Source organism: Calypte anna, chromosome 15 (genome assembly GCF_003957555.1).
Source record: "Calypte anna isolate BGI_N300 chromosome 15, bCalAnn1_v1.p, whole genome shotgun sequence".
Lineage (NCBI taxonomy): Eukaryota > Metazoa > Chordata > Aves > Apodiformes > Trochilidae > Calypte > Calypte anna.
The window spans coordinates 5,124,117-5,143,022 of record NC_044261.1 but is presented as its reverse complement, the minus strand read 5'-3'; the positions used below and the strand labels follow the sequence as shown (position 1 = coordinate 5,143,022).

At 36.9% G+C, this 18,906-nt stretch overlaps 2 protein-coding genes across 3 annotated transcripts in view; one reads left to right on the top strand and one right to left on the bottom strand.

Moving 5' to 3' along the window:
* The window catches only part of PI4KA (phosphatidylinositol 4-kinase alpha), a 57,243-nt gene that overhangs the window by 25,849 nt on the left and 12,488 nt on the right, over nt 1–18,906 (bottom strand). The window contains exons 14-19 of one of the 2 annotated variants that reach the window (XM_030460723.1): nt 18,340–18,469; nt 17,684–17,779; nt 17,027–17,210; nt 16,302–16,405; nt 15,374–15,542; nt 11,681–11,731 (exon numbers count right to left, since the gene is read on the bottom strand). In XM_030460723.1, the coding sequence (XP_030316583.1) occupies nt 11,681–11,731; nt 15,374–15,542; nt 16,302–16,405; nt 17,027–17,210; nt 17,684–17,779; nt 18,340–18,469 (734 nt within the window). Of the gene's footprint in view, nt 1–11,680; nt 11,732–15,373; nt 15,543–16,301; nt 16,406–17,026; nt 17,211–17,683; nt 17,780–18,339; nt 18,473–18,906 lie in introns of both variants that reach the window. The other variant, XM_030460722.1, reaches the window with a different exon arrangement.
* SERPIND1 (serpin family D member 1) lies at nt 922–9,534 on the top strand. The gene is made up of 5 exons (XM_008502729.2): nt 922–992; nt 2,994–3,865; nt 7,195–7,468; nt 7,916–8,060; nt 8,437–9,534. The coding sequence occupies exons 2-5, from the start codon at nt 3,010–3,012 to the stop codon at nt 8,626–8,628; spliced, it is 1,467 nt and encodes a 488-aa protein (XP_008500951.2). The 5' UTR covers nt 922–992; nt 2,994–3,009; the 3' UTR covers nt 8,629–9,534.

The window sequence follows — 18,906 nt, the reverse complement described above, 5'->3', positions numbered from 1 at the left end:
GCACCAATAGGGGATCTCTCATTGTTTGCACCCACGCACACAATGACATCAGCCCTGGAGAATTTACTATCTAAACAAGTAAGTAAAAGAACATTATTTTCAATGCATTTATTAAAATTCTCTGATACTTTTTGCACAAAGAGCTGCTACCACTGGAGGAGCACAGTTTATACTCCCAGCCAACATAATGTGCAATGCTAGATAAATTTATATAACAAAACTCAGAATGTGTTATCCTTAGAAATGTCAGAAGCACAAGCAATGCTTAGAAAGCAAAATTCCCCATGAAACTGTGAGCTTTATTCAATATGACTGCATATTATTACTGTAAACTTCACTAAGAAAAATTCTAATCCAGCTCGAGTTTTCTCTAACTGTACAACAATTCCCTTGAGATATGAAAGGCAGCAGTATTACAGTGAGCCAATTTTGCATATAATTGTAAATCATGAGGCAGATTTGTAGTTTAAAAAAAAAAACATTAAAATGATCCATATATTACAGTAAAATTAATCTGAATTTAAGCTGGTGAATGGCACTATGGTAAAAAGTTGCTCGTACAACACAAACATGTGCAGTTATGAAATTCTGACAGAAGTCTGACCAGAGAGGCCTCAACCACATCTGCAATAAGATTCCCCCCATTTCATCAAAAATTGCAGCAGCGTGGCTTTTGTTATTAACAGTCAAGTTTATGTGCATGCTTGACTTTGAAACTTCACATCCACATCAGTTTTTGCTCAAAAATCTTCCTCAAAAGTGAACAATTACCTGAAAGCCATAAAAGTAGTTCAAAAAACAACATACAATTCAGCAGAGATCACCAGGCAAGGGAGGGATTTTGGCTGACGAAGTAAGTTTAGCAGTGTTTGGTTTAGAGAATGTTTACTTTGGGAGATACACAAAAAAACAGCGTCAAAGTTCAGATTTAAGCCCTGCCATTCCCCTCACTCGAGCTATTCTACACATCCCTTCTGTACAGCAGCTTAAAGGTAAGCTTCATTTACATTTTCTGTTATTTTAGGTAGATCTGAGCAGAGACACATATATTGCAGGGCAGGGGAATGTTTTGCCTGTGTAAGTGCAGCTAAGCAATAACTGAACTTCGTTGAAGGCAAGAATGTAAAGTTGAGAGACAGCAAATTCTTCTATGCCAAAAGCAGAAAACATTTATCAGTGGTCACTGGACTGAGTATCTCAGTAAGGGCCTGGCTTCTGGGGGCGGGGAAAGAAAAAAAAGAAGCTATGAATTTATAAAGAAACAATAAAGAAAAGTCTGACTCGAGACTTCAGGCAAAGTGTAAAGCCTTCTAAAACACACTTGCTATGGATCCTCCACTGCTGTAAAGCAATTTATTTTTATATATGAGATAATCACCTTGAATTGTTTTAATATTTCAAGCTAACTAGTTTGGGGAGAGAGTTTAAAAATTAAAGTGTTAGTTCAGTTACTTCAGTCCTGCTACAACATGTTTAAAAATATCTTCCTTCAAGCACTGGTTTTATTCACAGCTATGCAGGTATGTATGCCTATATGTTTTACTTCCATAACTGTTCTTTGGACTATTTTCTAATTTCTTTAAACATAAACAACATTTATATCAACATACTAGTAAGATTTTTGTTTTAACTGCATTAAGTGTTGTGTCCTAGATTATACTTTAAGTATTGTACATTTTACTCAAAAATACTATCAATAGAAATTGACCTTATGAAGCCACCACCTAACTTTCTAAATAAATCTGAGCAGAAACCAAGACCTTGGCACTCAGACACTCATTTCACAGTTTCAGTTTACATAGTTACTGAACTTACGTTCTTGTATCTCTTTGACTGTCACAGGAAGGAATTACACTGTTCCACAATTTTTAAGATCAATTAAACATTATTAAATGTGGTAAAAAGTTTTTCAGACCCACTTCTTGGTACAGTGTTGTATAGCTGAGTAAACCCGATGGATTTATTGCAAACAATACACATCTAAGTTCTTGATTTTAAAACTAATTCTTAAAATGCAATGGTCCAATACTCAGCAGATGATGAAGAGATTAAGCCCCTGTTTAGAAAACTGCAAGGGCTCCTTAAAGATATCCTCACTCAAAAGAAGTGAGGTAAGAAATCCAGCACCAGGATATCACTAAGACTAGAGAAACAAAGTTCTGAAAAGGAACTTACAGACACTTTACACACTGAAGAGAGAGCACACGTTGTGCAGTGCTACACAAAACTAAACCAAAATTAATCCTAACTAAGCAAAAAGCACAATCAAACCAATCCTTCACAGAAGGATGAGTACACACAGCTGCAAAAACTGTGCAGACATGGAGTAACACACCTGAGTAAGACCACGAGCAAGCCAGGATGTATCTTTCCCCATGACACTGCCCACAGTGCAGTCCCAGTGATGGCATTTCACAAAAACACACTTCTTTCTCCATGATTTGTTGCTACAATCCTAGATCTCCTCTAGTTATTCAAATTTCTGCCTTGTGCTTCCAAAAATACTCCCATAAAACTCCCGTTTTTGTTGTAGCTACAGGATGTCTGTTTTTTCAATTCTTCAGTACATCTCAGCCTTTTGGTATGCTCCTGTAGCAGACGCCTCGTCCCTCCTCCCACCAAGCTTAAATCTTCAAACTTAGCTACACATCCTATTTTTAGCATACATTAGTAATACAGTGAGTATACATTTTAAGTTTGACAGGCTTATAAGTAAAATTGCCACATATCTTAAGTAGGAAGTTTGCTGCTGCTGAAATATGCCAATAATAATAACTTCCATGGGGAGAGTTCAACCAATTCTTTGGCAGGCTGGAGGAATTATGAAAGCAAAGCTTATTACCAGTAAAACAGATTTATCAATCTAATCTGCATTTCACTAAAAATAATGCTGTCAAATAAGCAGACCTGTGACAGAATTCAGGATGGACCTGAAGAGACAACTAAAATTTAATTACACTGTGCTCTCTCAACTGTGTTATGCTGTCTTCTAGGTTTTGACCTACCAGAATGAAGCTCCTATTTAATTTGCTTGCCTTTTCTGTCATCATAACCTCCACATTTTGTGGAGTCAAGGACTTCATGGAGCATTTTGAAAGCCTTAAAGATGCAAAGCCACATGAAAACGGAACCTATGGTATGCCAAACTTCCCACCCGAATTCCACAGGGAAAACACTATCACTAATGACTTGATTCCTGAAGAGGAGGAGGAAGAGGACTATCTAGACCTTGACAAGATCCTGGGTGACGATGACTATAGTGACATTATTGATGCTGGCCCATACATGGTTTCTGAAATCCGGCAAGGAAATATCCTTGAACTCTTTCAAGGCAAAACCAGAATCCAGCGCCTCAATATCCTCAACGCAAACTTTGGCTTCAACCTTTACCGCAGCGTGGCAGACAAAGCCAACTCTTCTGAGAACATTCTCATGGCTCCCGTTGGCATTTCCACAGCAATGGCTATGATTTCCCTGGGTCTCAAGGGTCAAACCCATCAGGAAGTGTTATCTGTTCTTGGCTTTCAAGACTTTATTAATGCCAGCACCAAATATGAGCTCATGACTGTCCATAATCTCTTCCGCAAACTCACTCACCGGCTCTTCAGGCGTAATTTTGGTTACACACTGAGGTCTGTCAATGACCTCTATGTCCAGAAGGACTTTTCTATTCTGAATGATTTCAGAAACAATATGAAAACATACTACTTTGCTGATGCCCAACCCGCTGATTTCTCAGATCCTAACTTCATAACTAAAACCAACGAACGCATCCTGAAGCTGACCAAAGGATTAATAAAGGAAGCTCTTGTGAATGTAAACCCTACAACACTGATGATGATTCTGAACTGTCTTTACTTTAAAGGTAAGAATCCATTATTTCAGTCTTAGCAGGGGATTTTCTCAGTTGGCAATTCTCTGCATATTCTACTAGAAACCCCAGACAGAACTAAAATCTAGACTATAGCCTATGGACTCCCTCATTAAGAAAAATGTCTATTATTACCTTTCTTTATTTGCATGTTTCTGTAGCACACTGATGTTCCAGTCATGCCCTGAAGTTACTGGATATTGTAGAAATTCTTATTACATCCAAAAAATTGTGCTCTAAAGAGTGAGACTAAAAACCAACATATGCATGCAGAATAGCCTCAGAAAACATAAGCTATGTAGGAGTTTTAGATGGTGAGGTACCACTTCTTGTGCAAGTTCTTAGTCACATTCAGTCCTGCTTTGAGTTATTGGCTTCACCACAATAGGTGCAGGCTGATTTCAGTTAAAACACTACAGATTTCATAGGAATAACTATAAAGAATTTAAGCTTAAAATATATTTTTTTTATATGATCAGAGCACAATCCTTGTAAACAAACCTATATAAGGAATTCAAGAGATCAATGAAAACAGCATTCTTCTAAAACTAAAACCAAATGCATTTACTACTTGGGAGTGTTTCAGTTAATTCAGAATGAACTGATACGGGATTCAGAACTGTCTACTGATATGGGCTCCTACACATTTTACCACAGACTGAAAGACTTAAAGAGGCTTGAAGTAAAGAATGTACAATTTATTATCATGAATCCTTACCTTTAATTTCTTCACACTTAAGCTAAGCATCTGTGGTAAGATTTTCAACACTAGCTTGTGCCTCAAATTGAAAGTTTAGTAATATTTCAACAAACTTTAAAACTGGTATTAAATGAGAAAAGGTGGGAGGTGCCAATGAAAGAGGAACTAGGGGAAAAAAGGAAATCTGTTACTGACTGTTTAAGATGTAAAGCAGATGAAAGTTACTCAAAACATAGGAAAGGCAGATTAGCACAAAAGCATAACAGTGTCTGCAAGTACAAAATACTCAACTTGCATGGTACATAAATAAATACATAACTTACAAAGGCGTTTCTTTTTATTATGTCCCTGCCTCTGGGAAACAAATGTTCAAAGGCTCTCTTAACCCACTTTCTCATTATTTGATTATAGTAATGTACAGGAACACCATTCCTTTAAGTCTATGAAATGTACTTTTCCACTCACTTGTGAGGTATTACCTTCCTTGAATAATACCACTTGTCTCTCTAAAAGATCCAAAACAGACTTCAGCACCAGAGCCAAATAAACCCCTCTTCTGAAGGATCACTCAAAAGGGACTTATTTGTACCCCTAAGTACATCTCTGATGATCATATTAAATAGATGGCTTTACCATCCATCAGACCATCCTAAGAAAAGGATTATGCACAATGTTAAGAGACACTTTATTTTTTCATAATTTGGTCAAATTTAAAATATTTTTTGTATTGTTTTAAAGTTATTAAATACTTGTACTATCTCAACATAACAAGAACACCACCAAAACTCAAGTAGCTTTGGATCTCAAATCAAGACCAAAAAGATTTGGCTTTTTCTTCTCCCCATGGAGCCCTGTTAGTCCAAATTGCCTTAGTGCTGTCTGCTGAATGCTGTAATTTTTAACCCTCAAAACAAAAAAGAACAATTCTATATCACTGTCTGTATCTTTCCATTTACAATATTTACACTGTGTCTATCATTGCTGACTAGTTTCTATCAAGCCCTTATAGCTAAGGAACTGGTGAGTATTCTGAAGAGATGCTCAGTACAAACGATACTGAGTAAACAGGATCATTCACACTGCTCAGAAGCAACTTTTATCTGGTCCAGATCTATCCTCCATTCTGCAGAAGTCCAACCAATCACTTATGAGTTTCCTGTCAAGTACAAGTTGGGTTTTTTAAGGCATGGTAGATAACAACAGACTTTGATAGCTGACAAATACTGGCAGATCCAAAATTGTTTCTCTAAGATTCTAGTCATGAAGGCAAGAAAGAAGTCAATCAGTGAAGACAACATCTGCCACCACAGATGAATCCAAAAGACATCTTGGTGGGAAGATTCAAAACAGGAAATCACAAAAGCCAGGAACAGCTGACCTGAGAAGACACATGCCTCCTGCTGGAGAACTCTTATTTTACCCATATTTTACACATCTGCAAAGCTGAATTCAAGTTCCCTACCTCCTCTTTTTTACTAGGAAGAGCTGAAGTCTCCCATCCCTCAGGTGACAACAGTGCTAATGAAGCTCCCCATCCCACAACAGCTTCGTGACTTTAGCTAGAGTCTGAACTCTGTGAATTCTGCACCCTGAAGATCAGTCAGATGTCGGGTTTTTCTTGGAAAGTGAAACCATTTCTTTGGGAATAGTATAACTTATTTTATATCCTGCTCCTTCAAAACATGAACCACAGTTTGATCACTTCTCAAACTGCTCATCATCAGTCTGACACAAGAAACTATTAGCATGAAAGTTGGATTTAAGGCTTTTTTGGTTACTTCACAGTCAATTTAGCAAAGTCAGATTAAGCATTTCAGAATCACTTGCAACTTTTTTTAAAAAAGGTCACTGATTAAAGAGAATGTACAGTCCCTCCACACAGCCAAAGCCACACTCCCCTCCTACTTAACAGTGACCTAAAATCCAGAGTTTAACAGAAATTACAATTATTTCCAGTACAAAAACGTAGCTTTGTCTGCCCATTGGGAAAAAAATTTTTTTTCCAGAGTCACAGTCCTGAAAAGAAATCAGTAGGAATATTGCTTTTAAAAAGCACCTTCTTTTCCACAGTCAATAACTATTTGAGGTACTGCAAGGACTTTCACATATAAAGATTCTAACCCTGATGCCAAAACTTCCTGGGCTGAAGAATACACTGAATTGTATTCTTTGGGCATAAACACGTCAGCTGACAGGCTCCAGTATCATCAAACTGGGTCATAGAATTAAGCAGTCAAACACCAAAACACTTCAGGATGTCTTAATAGAAAACGTTAACTGGCTTGAATGGACTAAGTCAAGGTAATGCCTTCAGCATAACACCTTTTATGCAAAATAAAAGCAGTCATTACTTAGCTTCTTAGCTTGACACTTCTGATGCTTGAAAGTCTGGTTTCAAGGATCAGTTTTCTCAGAAATTATAGCTGTGTCAGTTGTTTCACTAGGTGCAAACCCTACCAAATATTTTGCATCTGTTAACTTTGTACTTTCTAGGTTCCTTGTAGAAAAAAAACTGTGTGCAAATCTCTGTCAGATCTCTAGTCTATGTTTACCTGCTTTTGTAACTCAGAACATTCAAATCAGAATCATTTTTGTTTATCTGTTTTCTGCATTGTCTTCACAGGAACTTGGGAGAATAAGTTTCCAGTGGAAATGACAATAAAGAGAAGTTTCCGTCTGAATGAAAAGCAAACAATAAAGGTTCCCATGATGCAGACCAAAGGCAACTTCCTCGCTGCTGCAGACTCTGAGCTGGACTGTGGTGTGATCCAGCTCCCCTTTGTGGGGAACATCAGTATGCTGATTGTACTCCCACACAAACTCTCTGGTATGAAAGCCCTAGAAAAGCAGATAACACCTCAAGTGGTGGAAAAATGGCAGAAGAGCATGACAAACAGGTACCTGCTTCAAAATACAGCTTCTTAAAGTCTGAATGTACTTTCTTGACAAGATCGATTGCCAAGTGTAAGCAAATAGCACAGGAGAAAACACCTGATATTCTTATTAAAAGCATAAAACCTAAACAAAACAATCCCAAAACAAGAGAAGATGGATTTACTGAATTAAAATCGGAATCGTTGATGTCACAAAATGTAAATACTGTCAAGAAAAGATGACTGAGGTGGAAAATTCTAATTGAGTTTTGGGAGGAGGATTAAAGTTTTTCAAAACACAGCTTAAAGGTAATGATGCTCAAGTTTTTAAAGTATAGTCAACAATCTTATACATTTCTCTGTCCTGCTTGCTAGAAACAGCAAAAAACCCAAACAGTAACAGGTATGTAAAGTAAAGTAGTCATGCAAAACGTTTATTTCCCCAGTGACTTTTGGTTTTCTTTTTATTAGAACAAGAGAAGTGGTTCTGCCTAAATTTAAACTGGAGAAGAGTTATAACCTGATTGGTTATCTGAAATCCATGGGAATAGAAGAACTGTTTGATGAAAAAGGAGACTACTCTGGTATATCGGATGAGAAAGTCACCATTGACAGGGTATTTACTCCTCATTTCCTTTCTGATTAAGCTGTTACACCTGGGAACATGGCAACACAGTAAGAATAATTCACAGTAAGCTAAAATAATTTTTTTTTTCATCTTTTCTGGAGGACATAGGAGGGATGTAGGGGTTTTCTGCACATCCTTCTCTATTTGCACAATGAGGAACATGCTTAGTCATATGTCAGAGGCACTAAAAGAGTGGTGCTGAGTCAGCAACAGGCTTATTCACAAAGCCAAACCAAAGGACTGGTGCCACACAGGAGTCACCAGCAACAGTGTCACAAGGGAGCACCTGCTGGGGACACGGAGGGAGGGAAGCATCCAAATAGACTTACCAGATGCTCAGTTTCTTTTTTGTTTGTTTAAACAGTTCAATCACCAAGGCACAATAACTGTGAATGAGGAAGGCACAGAAGCTGGAGCCATAACCAACGTTGGGTTCATGCCTCTCTCTGCTCAGATTCGCTTCGTTGTCGACCGCCCCTTTTTGTTTCTCATCTATGAGCATCGTACCAGTTGCCTCCTCTTCATGGGCAGGGTTGCTAACCCAGCCAAGTCTTAAAAGCAGAGAAGACCTCCACCATGCTGTTATCCATGGGCTGTATAATTGCACGTTAATATACCAGTATCATAAAGGAAATTTGATTGTCATATTTGCCACTGGTATCAAAAGAAAATGTATTATCTGCAGGTAGTTTCAGAGGAAGGGACTCATAGCAGTGGATAATTTGACTGCTATTTACAATGGTTACTGCCATGTATTGACACAAGTGTATTAAAAAATAATCACAAAGTAACTTACACTTTGTGTTCTACTTCAGTGTATAAAACGTAATCAATAAAATATTTAGACTATCTGGATTCTTGAAGTTAGCTCTAAATTTGTGCTAGGCTGCTTATTTATACTAACTAGAAATAAGGAAATCCTGAACAGCTGACCAGTTTTAGAAATCTAAGTCTCTCCTGGGTGTTTTACATAATCTCACTTGAAAAAGAATAGGTCATTTCTTTGCTTGCATCATTTAATATTTAGTAGGCTGATAAAGACAATGAGTCTTATGAACCAGTGTACAAAATAAGAGGAGATTAAATTGTCATGGAGAACTAAAATGCTAAGGGATCCACTTCTTTTCCCCACCCTGATTTGAATCATTTCAGTACAGCTCTCTGATCTTCATTGGTACAAGCAGAATCAAAATTAGGCCAACCAGGAAAATTACATAAAGATCCTTTGAATAGCTTTTATAATGAAAGCAGCTTGCACAATGCTTGTTTCACCAGCTCAGTATCACCTAATCCTCACTACAAAAAAAGAGTGATTTATAGCAATCACATTTATTAGGAATTGAAATACACTTTCCATACTTGATTCAATGGGCAAAACCTTTTAAGGCTTAAACCAAGTCTGTAAACTTTCTGAATCATTCCAGTGACATGAATGCTGTAGAGAGCCAGCTGCACATTTGATTTTGACCTGTAGTATATTGCTACCTACACAGTACAAGGAATGGAGCTGCACCTTCCACTCAAGCTACTGAAGCTAACAAACATAACTCCCCTTTTTCCCTTTGCACACCTACTTTTGCATTATACTGTTTTTATTAAATGTGCCTCAAAACCCAGTGAGAGTATTTTTATTTTTTCATGTATCAAAAATTGTATCCATCTAAATGCAGTCATACTATAAATTTATTTCATCTTAGCAAGATATGCAAATCAAGCTATAAACTATTATTTTCAGGTTTATAAATTCTTAGAAAGGTGTTTTCCAATATTAAGTTTAACTTACTGATCTCATTTTGCTTTTATAAAATGCTATTTGTAATTTGGCTTCTACTACAATTATTTACTCCATAGACAAAGATTTTTAACATGACAGCCAGTGAAAAGTCAGTATTAGATGACAAAGGGTGATGAAAAGCTGGTAGTGAATAGGAAGCTCAGATGTCTCCCTCTAGTCCTGTCTCACATTGTGTTTACTTATAAGCCCACCATGTGGGGAACAATTTTCAGTACTAAAGGGTCACAGCAGAAATCATAATTCATATCCACATTTTATTTTTTATCCTGTATTAAAAAGAAAAGCATATTCAAAATATTAAATATTCATGCCCTAGACTGAATTACTTGATCACTGACTAAATGAGCTGAAGCATCTGAAACACAGAGGGTTCGAGGCCTGAGTAACAGGAATTATTCAAGGGAAAGAAGTCAAGCAAAAAAGCAAAGCAGCTACTGCTCAAAACTCATGATCTTCATACATTGTGCAAGAAAGACAAATATTTGCTTCAACAACCATAATGTAACCATTAACTCTTGCTTCAGAATCTGGCATTATCTGATTCCATTTAAAGGTCACATTAGTTAAGAAAAATACAGTTATACCCAGCTACTCAGAACAACTCTATCATCAGTGAAAAAACTGAAGCAGAGAAGTACTTCAACAGATTTTACAGTAAATCAAGCACTAATCTTTTCTCAATATAAAAGGAATCACTCTGCTTTCACTAAAATCAGTGCTGGCATAAATGACAGCTAGAAAATACTAGCTACTAAAACCTCTCTGTCAACACAGAACTAGGTAGTTTATTAAAAAATGAGCAGCTGTTGAATAACATCCATCCAAGACATCTGTAAACAGATATCTTCTGCCAAGCTAGGATCTGGCCCTTGTGAATTCAGGAAGAGCTTATGTTGGAAACCGAAGGAAGAGACAGGAGAAGGAAAGTTCTTTGATCTTTAACTGGTGCTAATTTTCTCTTTGAAAAGCTTCAGTAAAGAGGTTTCTGAGGGCCAAGTATTAAATGAATTCATTTTTTCCTGCTTGTTCATGGATGTGCAGTATGAGCAAGTTGCAAGTACACACTGCCTACTACAACTATGTACAACTTCAAGAAGGAAGAAAGTGTCATAATAGTTTTTTGCCCCCCAGTAAGTTTAGGCTTGTTTTGATGTATTAAATTTTTGGTTGGAGATCTAGAATGGTTGCACACCAATTTTTGACTGAATTAGCAGTTATACTAAGTTTAAAGAATGTTTTTCCCTCAGAAAATGTTGCTACCAGAGGCCAAAACCAAATAAACATAAAAATAAATGAGTCTGAAATAGACATCAGTGTCCTTGCACATTTCTTAAAATGCTTTTAGCATGACAGACAATTCCAGTTTCAGAAGATACATGATACTTCCTTTCCCTCCTTCCTCCTTTCTCACTGCTGCCAAACAAAGACATATTTTTAACTCTGTTTCTGTTAACTTTTGTTTCTCACTTCTATCCTCAGGCCACAGATATGTGCTGTTTATCACAATGCATGCTAAACACAATTCAAAGAATTCTGGCCAGTGATTTTATTTAGCTAATTTATTTCTTGAATTCATGACTAGAAGCAATCTAACTCCCAATCACAAAAGATTAACTATTTTGAGAGAGAAGTCATTGTGAGACAAACGTGCCCTCCCCTCTAAGAGCAAGAAATACTATTTCATACAATACTACCACATCTCTTGGCTGCTTACTTATGCAGTAGTTAACCAAATGATCATGATACAGCACAAACCTTACATACATGTAAAAAAAAAATCCTGTTTGTAATAACCCAATCACTGGATACTCACCACAGCAATAACAGGAATAAGCACACCCAGATTGCCTGCACTGCTGGATGCCTGAGAAAGAAAAAGTAAGTTATCAAAACATATACAAAAACATTTCTAAAATACCTCCTACAAGTCATATTTCAAATATCAAACATTCCTACTGTCTATGCAAATGAAAATATACATTGCTAATTACAACTCTGCTATCTTTTCAACAAATACACACATGATGGCCCAAGAGTACCCCAGGAATCCACAGGAAAGGGCTCACCCAGGAGCCTTTCAGCAAGGCCTTTCAGGTGGCTCCTCACAGGCTACTGAAGGGATGTTTCCCCTTTCACAACATGGTCTTCTATATTTGTAAGTCAGACTCTATGCTTTGAACTAAAGAGGGAAAATATTCACTGTTACCACATTCAAACACTTCAAGAAACATGGTCACATTGAACAGGTGGCCACAGATCAGTGTCAACTGTTTACAGCAAGTATAACTTTCCTACCAAATTAAGCCAAAAATGGCAAGTTTGTAAATGGACACCACTTTCAAGAAATTTTTTTAAGCAAAGTGAGAAGCCTCTTCCAAGGAAATAAAAGCAGCAAAAGGAAAACACATATTTACTTTTTAAATTACAGTCTATATAGTAAGCATTTTTGCTCTTCAACAAATATTGTGCTTAATAACCAGAAACACTCAGTGCACACACCACACTGTCTCTCACCTTCTCTAATAAGGAAAAAAATGATAGCACAGATACTGTGTTCACAGACACATCCTCTCTAAAGTCTTTCCCTGCCTCCCATTGGATCCCTCCACACTGGATATGGGAGGGAGAAAACTTTCCAGCTTCTTCCATACAAGAGGACTGGTACAGAGACCACTGATCCCACAGGGAGGAGGGCTAGGCAGACCAATAAACAGGGTACAAACTTTGCATGAAGTGGAATAAATCAAAGGAAAGTAATTTAAAAAAAAAAAAAAGGAGAAACAAAGGCAAATGGTCTTCAGATGAAATAATAACGATACAACCCAAGTAAAACACATTTTAGTTATCTTTCCTGTAGTATCCCAAGTAAAGCTAAACAAAAGATGGACCCCTAAATATTTTTGAAGGGAATGAAAGAACAGCACTCAAGTCACCCCAAGGGGTAGGAACAACTGGAGCAAGGTTGGGATTTTTTTGCCTGCATCAGGACAGTTCACTGCACATGACAAACTGCTGCAGAGTCAGAGATGCAAGTTAACCCAGATAACTAGAACCCAGCACATGACACCAAGAGAGGAAACTGTAGAAAACCCAGTTTTACAAAGTGGGACAAAAAATGTAGTATCAACTTCTTTATGATAATATATATGGAACTGAAGATGTGGAAGATGCAATGTTTTCTATCCCTGGGCATACTATAGGGACATTTGTGTTAACTATCAGCAAGAGCTCTCTGATCCCCCACCCTCCCTCCCCCCAAAAAAGCCACTTTTGCATGGTTGAAAAAACTGGTCTAAACCAGAACAAACAAGCAAGCTACTGAAGCATTTCTATGTTTAGCAAGAAAATTTAAGTCCATCAAAAGGTATGCTGAGAAGCAAAGGACACAGGCAAACTATCAAAGGAAAAACTGCCTTTGTTCTGGGGCAGAGCATGTACAGTGGTTCTACCTAATTTAACTCTTCTTCAAAATGAAGTAACCCAGTCTTCAGAAAAGCTTTTATTCTACATTCTAAAGTGTTCTAGTGAAAAACTGATATCAGCATCTTTGAAATAAAGAAACAGTGCCTCCTAGCTAAAATCCATGTTAAATCAATCACAGTTTGTTTGAAGGCAGCTTTAAGTCAGTGCAGTAGTTCGTCTCCAATAGTGATTCCAAAACAGAAACAGTGGGAAAATATCCCTGAAAGTAGGAGGGTGGAAACTAATTTAGAAGTGTCATTTTAAAGCAACAGTCACAATGTTTTTCACCAATTCAGTTTGCTAATCTGTAGTTTAAAAAAATCTGAGTAATCTGTAGAGTGTTTCACCACAGACTTCATGAAAAGTGTATTCTAAACAAGTCCTAGTCCCCTTTTAAGAGAAAGAGTTGGCATACCTGATGAAATGCAGTCTATCTTCAAAGCAAACAGATTTATTCAGAGGGATTTACCAACAGTTCACTCATCCCATGAAAAGATAAAGAACTTAGCATTATTAAAATGTAGCATGCATAGGAGGGGGGAAAAGTTAAGAAGAAAACACATTGTTCCCCTCAGTACTAAGAAAATGTTCCTATTTCAAAAGGAAGTGTTACCTATCTGCCCTAAATAGCAGGGAAATGGCATCTCTGAGAAAAACAACTCTCCAGTATGAATACATTTGAATTATTAAAATATACAACTGCATTTTTTTAAAATTTAAAATCATTACCAAATACTGTGAGCTTTTACAATTTCTCCTAAGAAGTGCATGAATGCCAGGAAATTACAGCATTTGAAGATTAAAGAGGAACATAACTTGAGGAAGGCTCCAATTTTTAATCAGTAGAAAGCAATGAGATTTTGCTTTTCAAATGTTAACGTGTATCTCAAGAGCAAAAGTCAAGGTTAACAGCTTGTTTATGAGTATATTTTAGAGCAAAGATGGCAAAGGTATTTTGGGAAAGACAGATTTTTGTTTGCTTCTTAAATAGAACAGGCACATTGAGTACTCTGGATACTTTACTGAAATTAGAAGAAAAGCCAATACTGAGGTGAAAAAGTCTTTGCTTAAGAAAAACAAGCAGAGAATTTTAAGCAAATGATGTAACTGCATATAAACTGCTCCTGCAGAATTTCAGGAAGCATTTGAAGATATTTCTCTCCCAGCCTTCTTATAGACACAGGCCAATGTGTTAAACTTTACAAATAACAGTTTAAAATTGGATTTTAAAAGAAATCTATTTTAAAGCAAAACTACTCAAGTATACTCTTCTGCAAAGTACTGCTATCACCCAAATTAATCTAAGAGACAAATCTCACAGAATCACATATTTAGTGAGGCTGGAAAAGACCTCTGAGATCAAGTCCATGTCTCCTATTTTTTAGGTACAGTTTTTTGAATAAATTTGCTCTCTTAATAAAGCACTCCTAAAACCAGAAAAATTAACTATTATTTTCACCTCATTGCCCTATTTCCACTGTAAGTCTAGACAGAAAAGCCTGCATCAACTCGGACCTTGGAAGAAAAGATCCACCCACTCATAACAGGAATTCAGGATTCATCAGGATGGTATAAGCTGACTATTTCAAAGCCAAAGGTTGGACTCAATGACTTCCTTAGGCCCTTTCTACCCAAGTTTTCCTATGATTCTACAACTACTAAAATTAGAATTCTGTCACACTTCAGGAATTACTAAGAGGGGTTCAGCAGAGTTCCATATTTGTCTTTGCAGCTCTGCCTCTAGCAGCTCAACACTCCAGACACTACTAAAGCTCATGCAGAACCAGTCCCAGCTGAATAATAGGTATGCTACTGCTTTATCTCACACAGATTCATTTGGTGCTTGAATAGCATTATAGATAAGCACTCTAAGCACTCAAGTTCCATGATCAGAATTTATTCTTAGGTTTAAGGAAGTGTGATTTTGTTCTGTGCATCTTAAGGGTGTGGGTTTAGTTTAGAGAACATACAGAAGACTATGCTTAGCAGTGCCATCCATATAAATGCACAGCTGCATACAGTTAAAAAGCAGTGAGTATCTCACCTTCAGTGCTGGTCCTTTTTCACTTGCTCTCTCACTAGCTCTCTTCCCTTCTAGCCCAAGCTGAACAAATAGTTCCAGTAAGTTCATCAGTAGCTCATCCACAAGGTGTTCTCCTTGAATGTTAGCAGCAATGTTAGCCAGGGCATTAATGACTGCTAAAGAACAGTGTCTGGCAAGAAAGAACAGTTATGAATAAGCAATTGCTCAAAGTTCTGTATTTTCAGTACTTTCTTCTTAATGCTCTTGTAATAAGACCACTGACTGGTGGAGTGTTGGGTTTAATTTTTATGAACAGCAGCACATGACTTTTACTGATAATTAAAACACAATCAAAACTATTTGTAAGCTTTCATGTATGATGCTGGCCAAAACAAAATTACTTTCCTGAAGCAGACAGAGCAATGGACACAGAGCAGCTGTGGACTGTGTACCTGGACTGGGAAAACTCATGAGCAAAAGAATCAGAACTGGTATCAGTTGTTAAAGCTGAGACTGCATTGAGTCAGACAGATGTTAAAACATATTAACTGAAATACTCCTCTCATTTACTCTTACACTACATAAAAGATACACAGCCTACCTTAACTATCAACAAGTCAGTGATACTCTTTAATTATTACAGAGATTAAAATGCATATTTACACAATAAAGAATTCAATTGCTAATGGTTCACATTTAATCCCTGACAAGTACTGGGATTCATGTAAAAAAAACAAAACACACGCACAAAATCCAATGGAACTTCATTAGGTTTTGTAGGCTAAAAGATTAATTATTCTGGTTACTCACTAACATCAAGGGAAAAATAAAAGTACTATTTATTACCTTGTCATAAAACTTACACTGGGAAAAAGTAAAAATCCCTGATGTAGAATAAAGGATATTTGATACAATACTCATGCATTTAAGGGACACAACTAAGTGTTACCTGTATCCATGATCCTTACAGTCTTTTGTTGCAGAGTAAACAACTGAGCTTGCTTTAACACTGATTTGCTGAAACAGATTCCATACCTCCTGGTAAATATGATGCTTTAAAAAAAATAAACAAATAAATCACTAAATAGAGCTTATTGAATACAATCTCTCTAAATAACAACTCTGTAAAACACACTAAGTATTAGAAAGTTCTTCAGAAGTATCTAGTCATAGCCTGAGCAACAGCTTCAGCTCCCATGAAGCACACAGTGCACTGGCAATTTTAATTCCACAAATTTCACAAAAGAAATCAAGAAGGCAATCCATACTTTTAAATGTATGTGCCTAAGGGACATTTAAAGTTAATTACTGATATTAAAAAAGATATTCTGCACCCATTTCAGATGTAGACCAATTTTATAAACTTCTCAATAACTTCAGGAAACATTGCATTTAGGGCGTTTCTTTAGATTCAGCTTCTTTTTTTTTTAATTTATTTTTTTATTATTTTCTGTGGGGACTGATCTTCTTTAGAGGGACAGCATTTTACAGATTACAAGTTAGCATTTTCTTTTCAGTATTCACTGACCTGAATACTGCACAAGCCCACACCTGTGGTCTAAAAAAATAAAAATCTTTAAAAACTACTGTAAATGCATATTTAAAAATATATTTCCTTTTAACTAAAGGAAATCTATCAGGAAATTACATTCGCTTCACCAGTTATTTCCTTACATTTCCAGTGATGACCAAGCAGCCCAGCTGATCAATGATGAGTACATCAAGATGAGAAGGTGGTTGGCAAAACTTCTGCTGCAAGATCTGTAGGATGGGTTCCATCATTTTTGGGGTGTCCCTCAGTGCCACTGCAATGTGCCCCAGAGCTCGAATTGTGTGATCAGGAATTAAATGAGCTTCCCTGTTACAAAAACAAACACAGAAACCATACATGTTCAACAGTTACCAAGAGCTCAGAGCATGGATACATTTCCTGTAAGAAACAGTTTATATATTAAACCTAAACCTCGCAAACACCTTCAGCATTGCCACTAAATACACCCATCTACTCCCAACATTAACATTAGAGGTATACTTGCACGAGTTATTTTTCAAAATAAACAATGAAAACCCCTCACAAACACACTATCCAAGAAACCCACACTAAATCCATGAACACTCTATTCTAGAAACAACAGTGAAGAGTGATCTGCACAACATTAAGACATGACAGTCGGACCAGCTGCTATAGGACCTCCTCTTGGAGTGTCTTAAAAGTGAAGTAAGTCAAACACCACAAGAGGGAAGCTGTTACAAGCCACAAAAGGTAGCTGAAGCCTGAAGGATACAGCTGAGAGTAGGAGGTTTGATGACTTTTGATGACTGACAACTTACTTATCACTCTCCTGAGAGATGTACAGACGGTTGGATAAACTAGCAAGAAAGGCTTCAACAATCACTGAATCTATAGTCAAGCCAGCTTTCAAGCACCTAAAAAAAAAAAAAAAAAGGAACAGAAAACTTGGTTCAACAGCCAGAGGAAAAAACAAACAATAAAAAAGGATGAATTAAGCACTTCATTTTACTACTGTAAATGCACATCAGATAGAAGAGAAAAATATTTTATCCTGAAGAATTGATTGCCTAGCAATTCTGCAGAGGTATTTTTAAAAGTAAGCAGAATTTCTACTGCTTCTTTCTCCAGCAACAATAAATAATGGGGATGTGCAATACAGAAAATTAAAAATTCACTGCTTTAGAAACTTGTCTCTTAGTCATCAACTTTTTGCTTTTTCTATAGCTCCCTGTAGCTGTCTAGAAGGGAACAACAATCATTACATTGTCCACATTTTGAGAGCGTAACAAACCTTCTGTTACAGGAATTCACTCAACATGATAAACTAAGCAGTAAGCAAGTTATGACAAAAATGGTCAAAAAGCCTTTAAAGCAGCATAAAGCACCTCAGAGCACCACCTTCCCAACAGTCAATATATTCTGCAAGGGAAATAAAACACACTGTGTTCCATCACAGTGCAGGTGTCTCTCTTACCTGCAGATATTTTCTATGGCAATGTCCCGCAGCTGCTCGTACATGGAGGGTTGACTTTTCTTGCCAGGCATTACATTGAGAGTGGACTCTGAATGCTCATTGGTGACACTGATTTTGATGTCATTGCCACCTACTAAGAACACAGAGGAATGAAATCAGCTCCATTTGAAATACCTTTTTTCCCCAAGCACTCTGGGCAGGCAGTTATAGCTGATAAATGAGTGCAAAACTTTACAGCTGAGACTGAAGAAATGTGAAAGTGCATGTGTTGTCACTAACTATGCAAGATAATAGTGCATTAAAGTACTCCTAAACAAATATTCCTAAATTTAGTCACCTTCAGTTCTCATTTCACTTTAAACTTTAGCATTAAGATACTGGTTTTGCATTAGCAAGTGGCTTAGATTGAGTATTTTCTTTACATAAACCATACTTTGATATTACAATTTAAATCTGCAACAAAAAAAATTGCCATATGCCACCAAGATGGTCATGGGGCTGGAGCACGAGACCTGTATGGAGAGTCTGAGGAGCATGGGCTTGTTCAGAAAAGGCAGCTTTGCACAG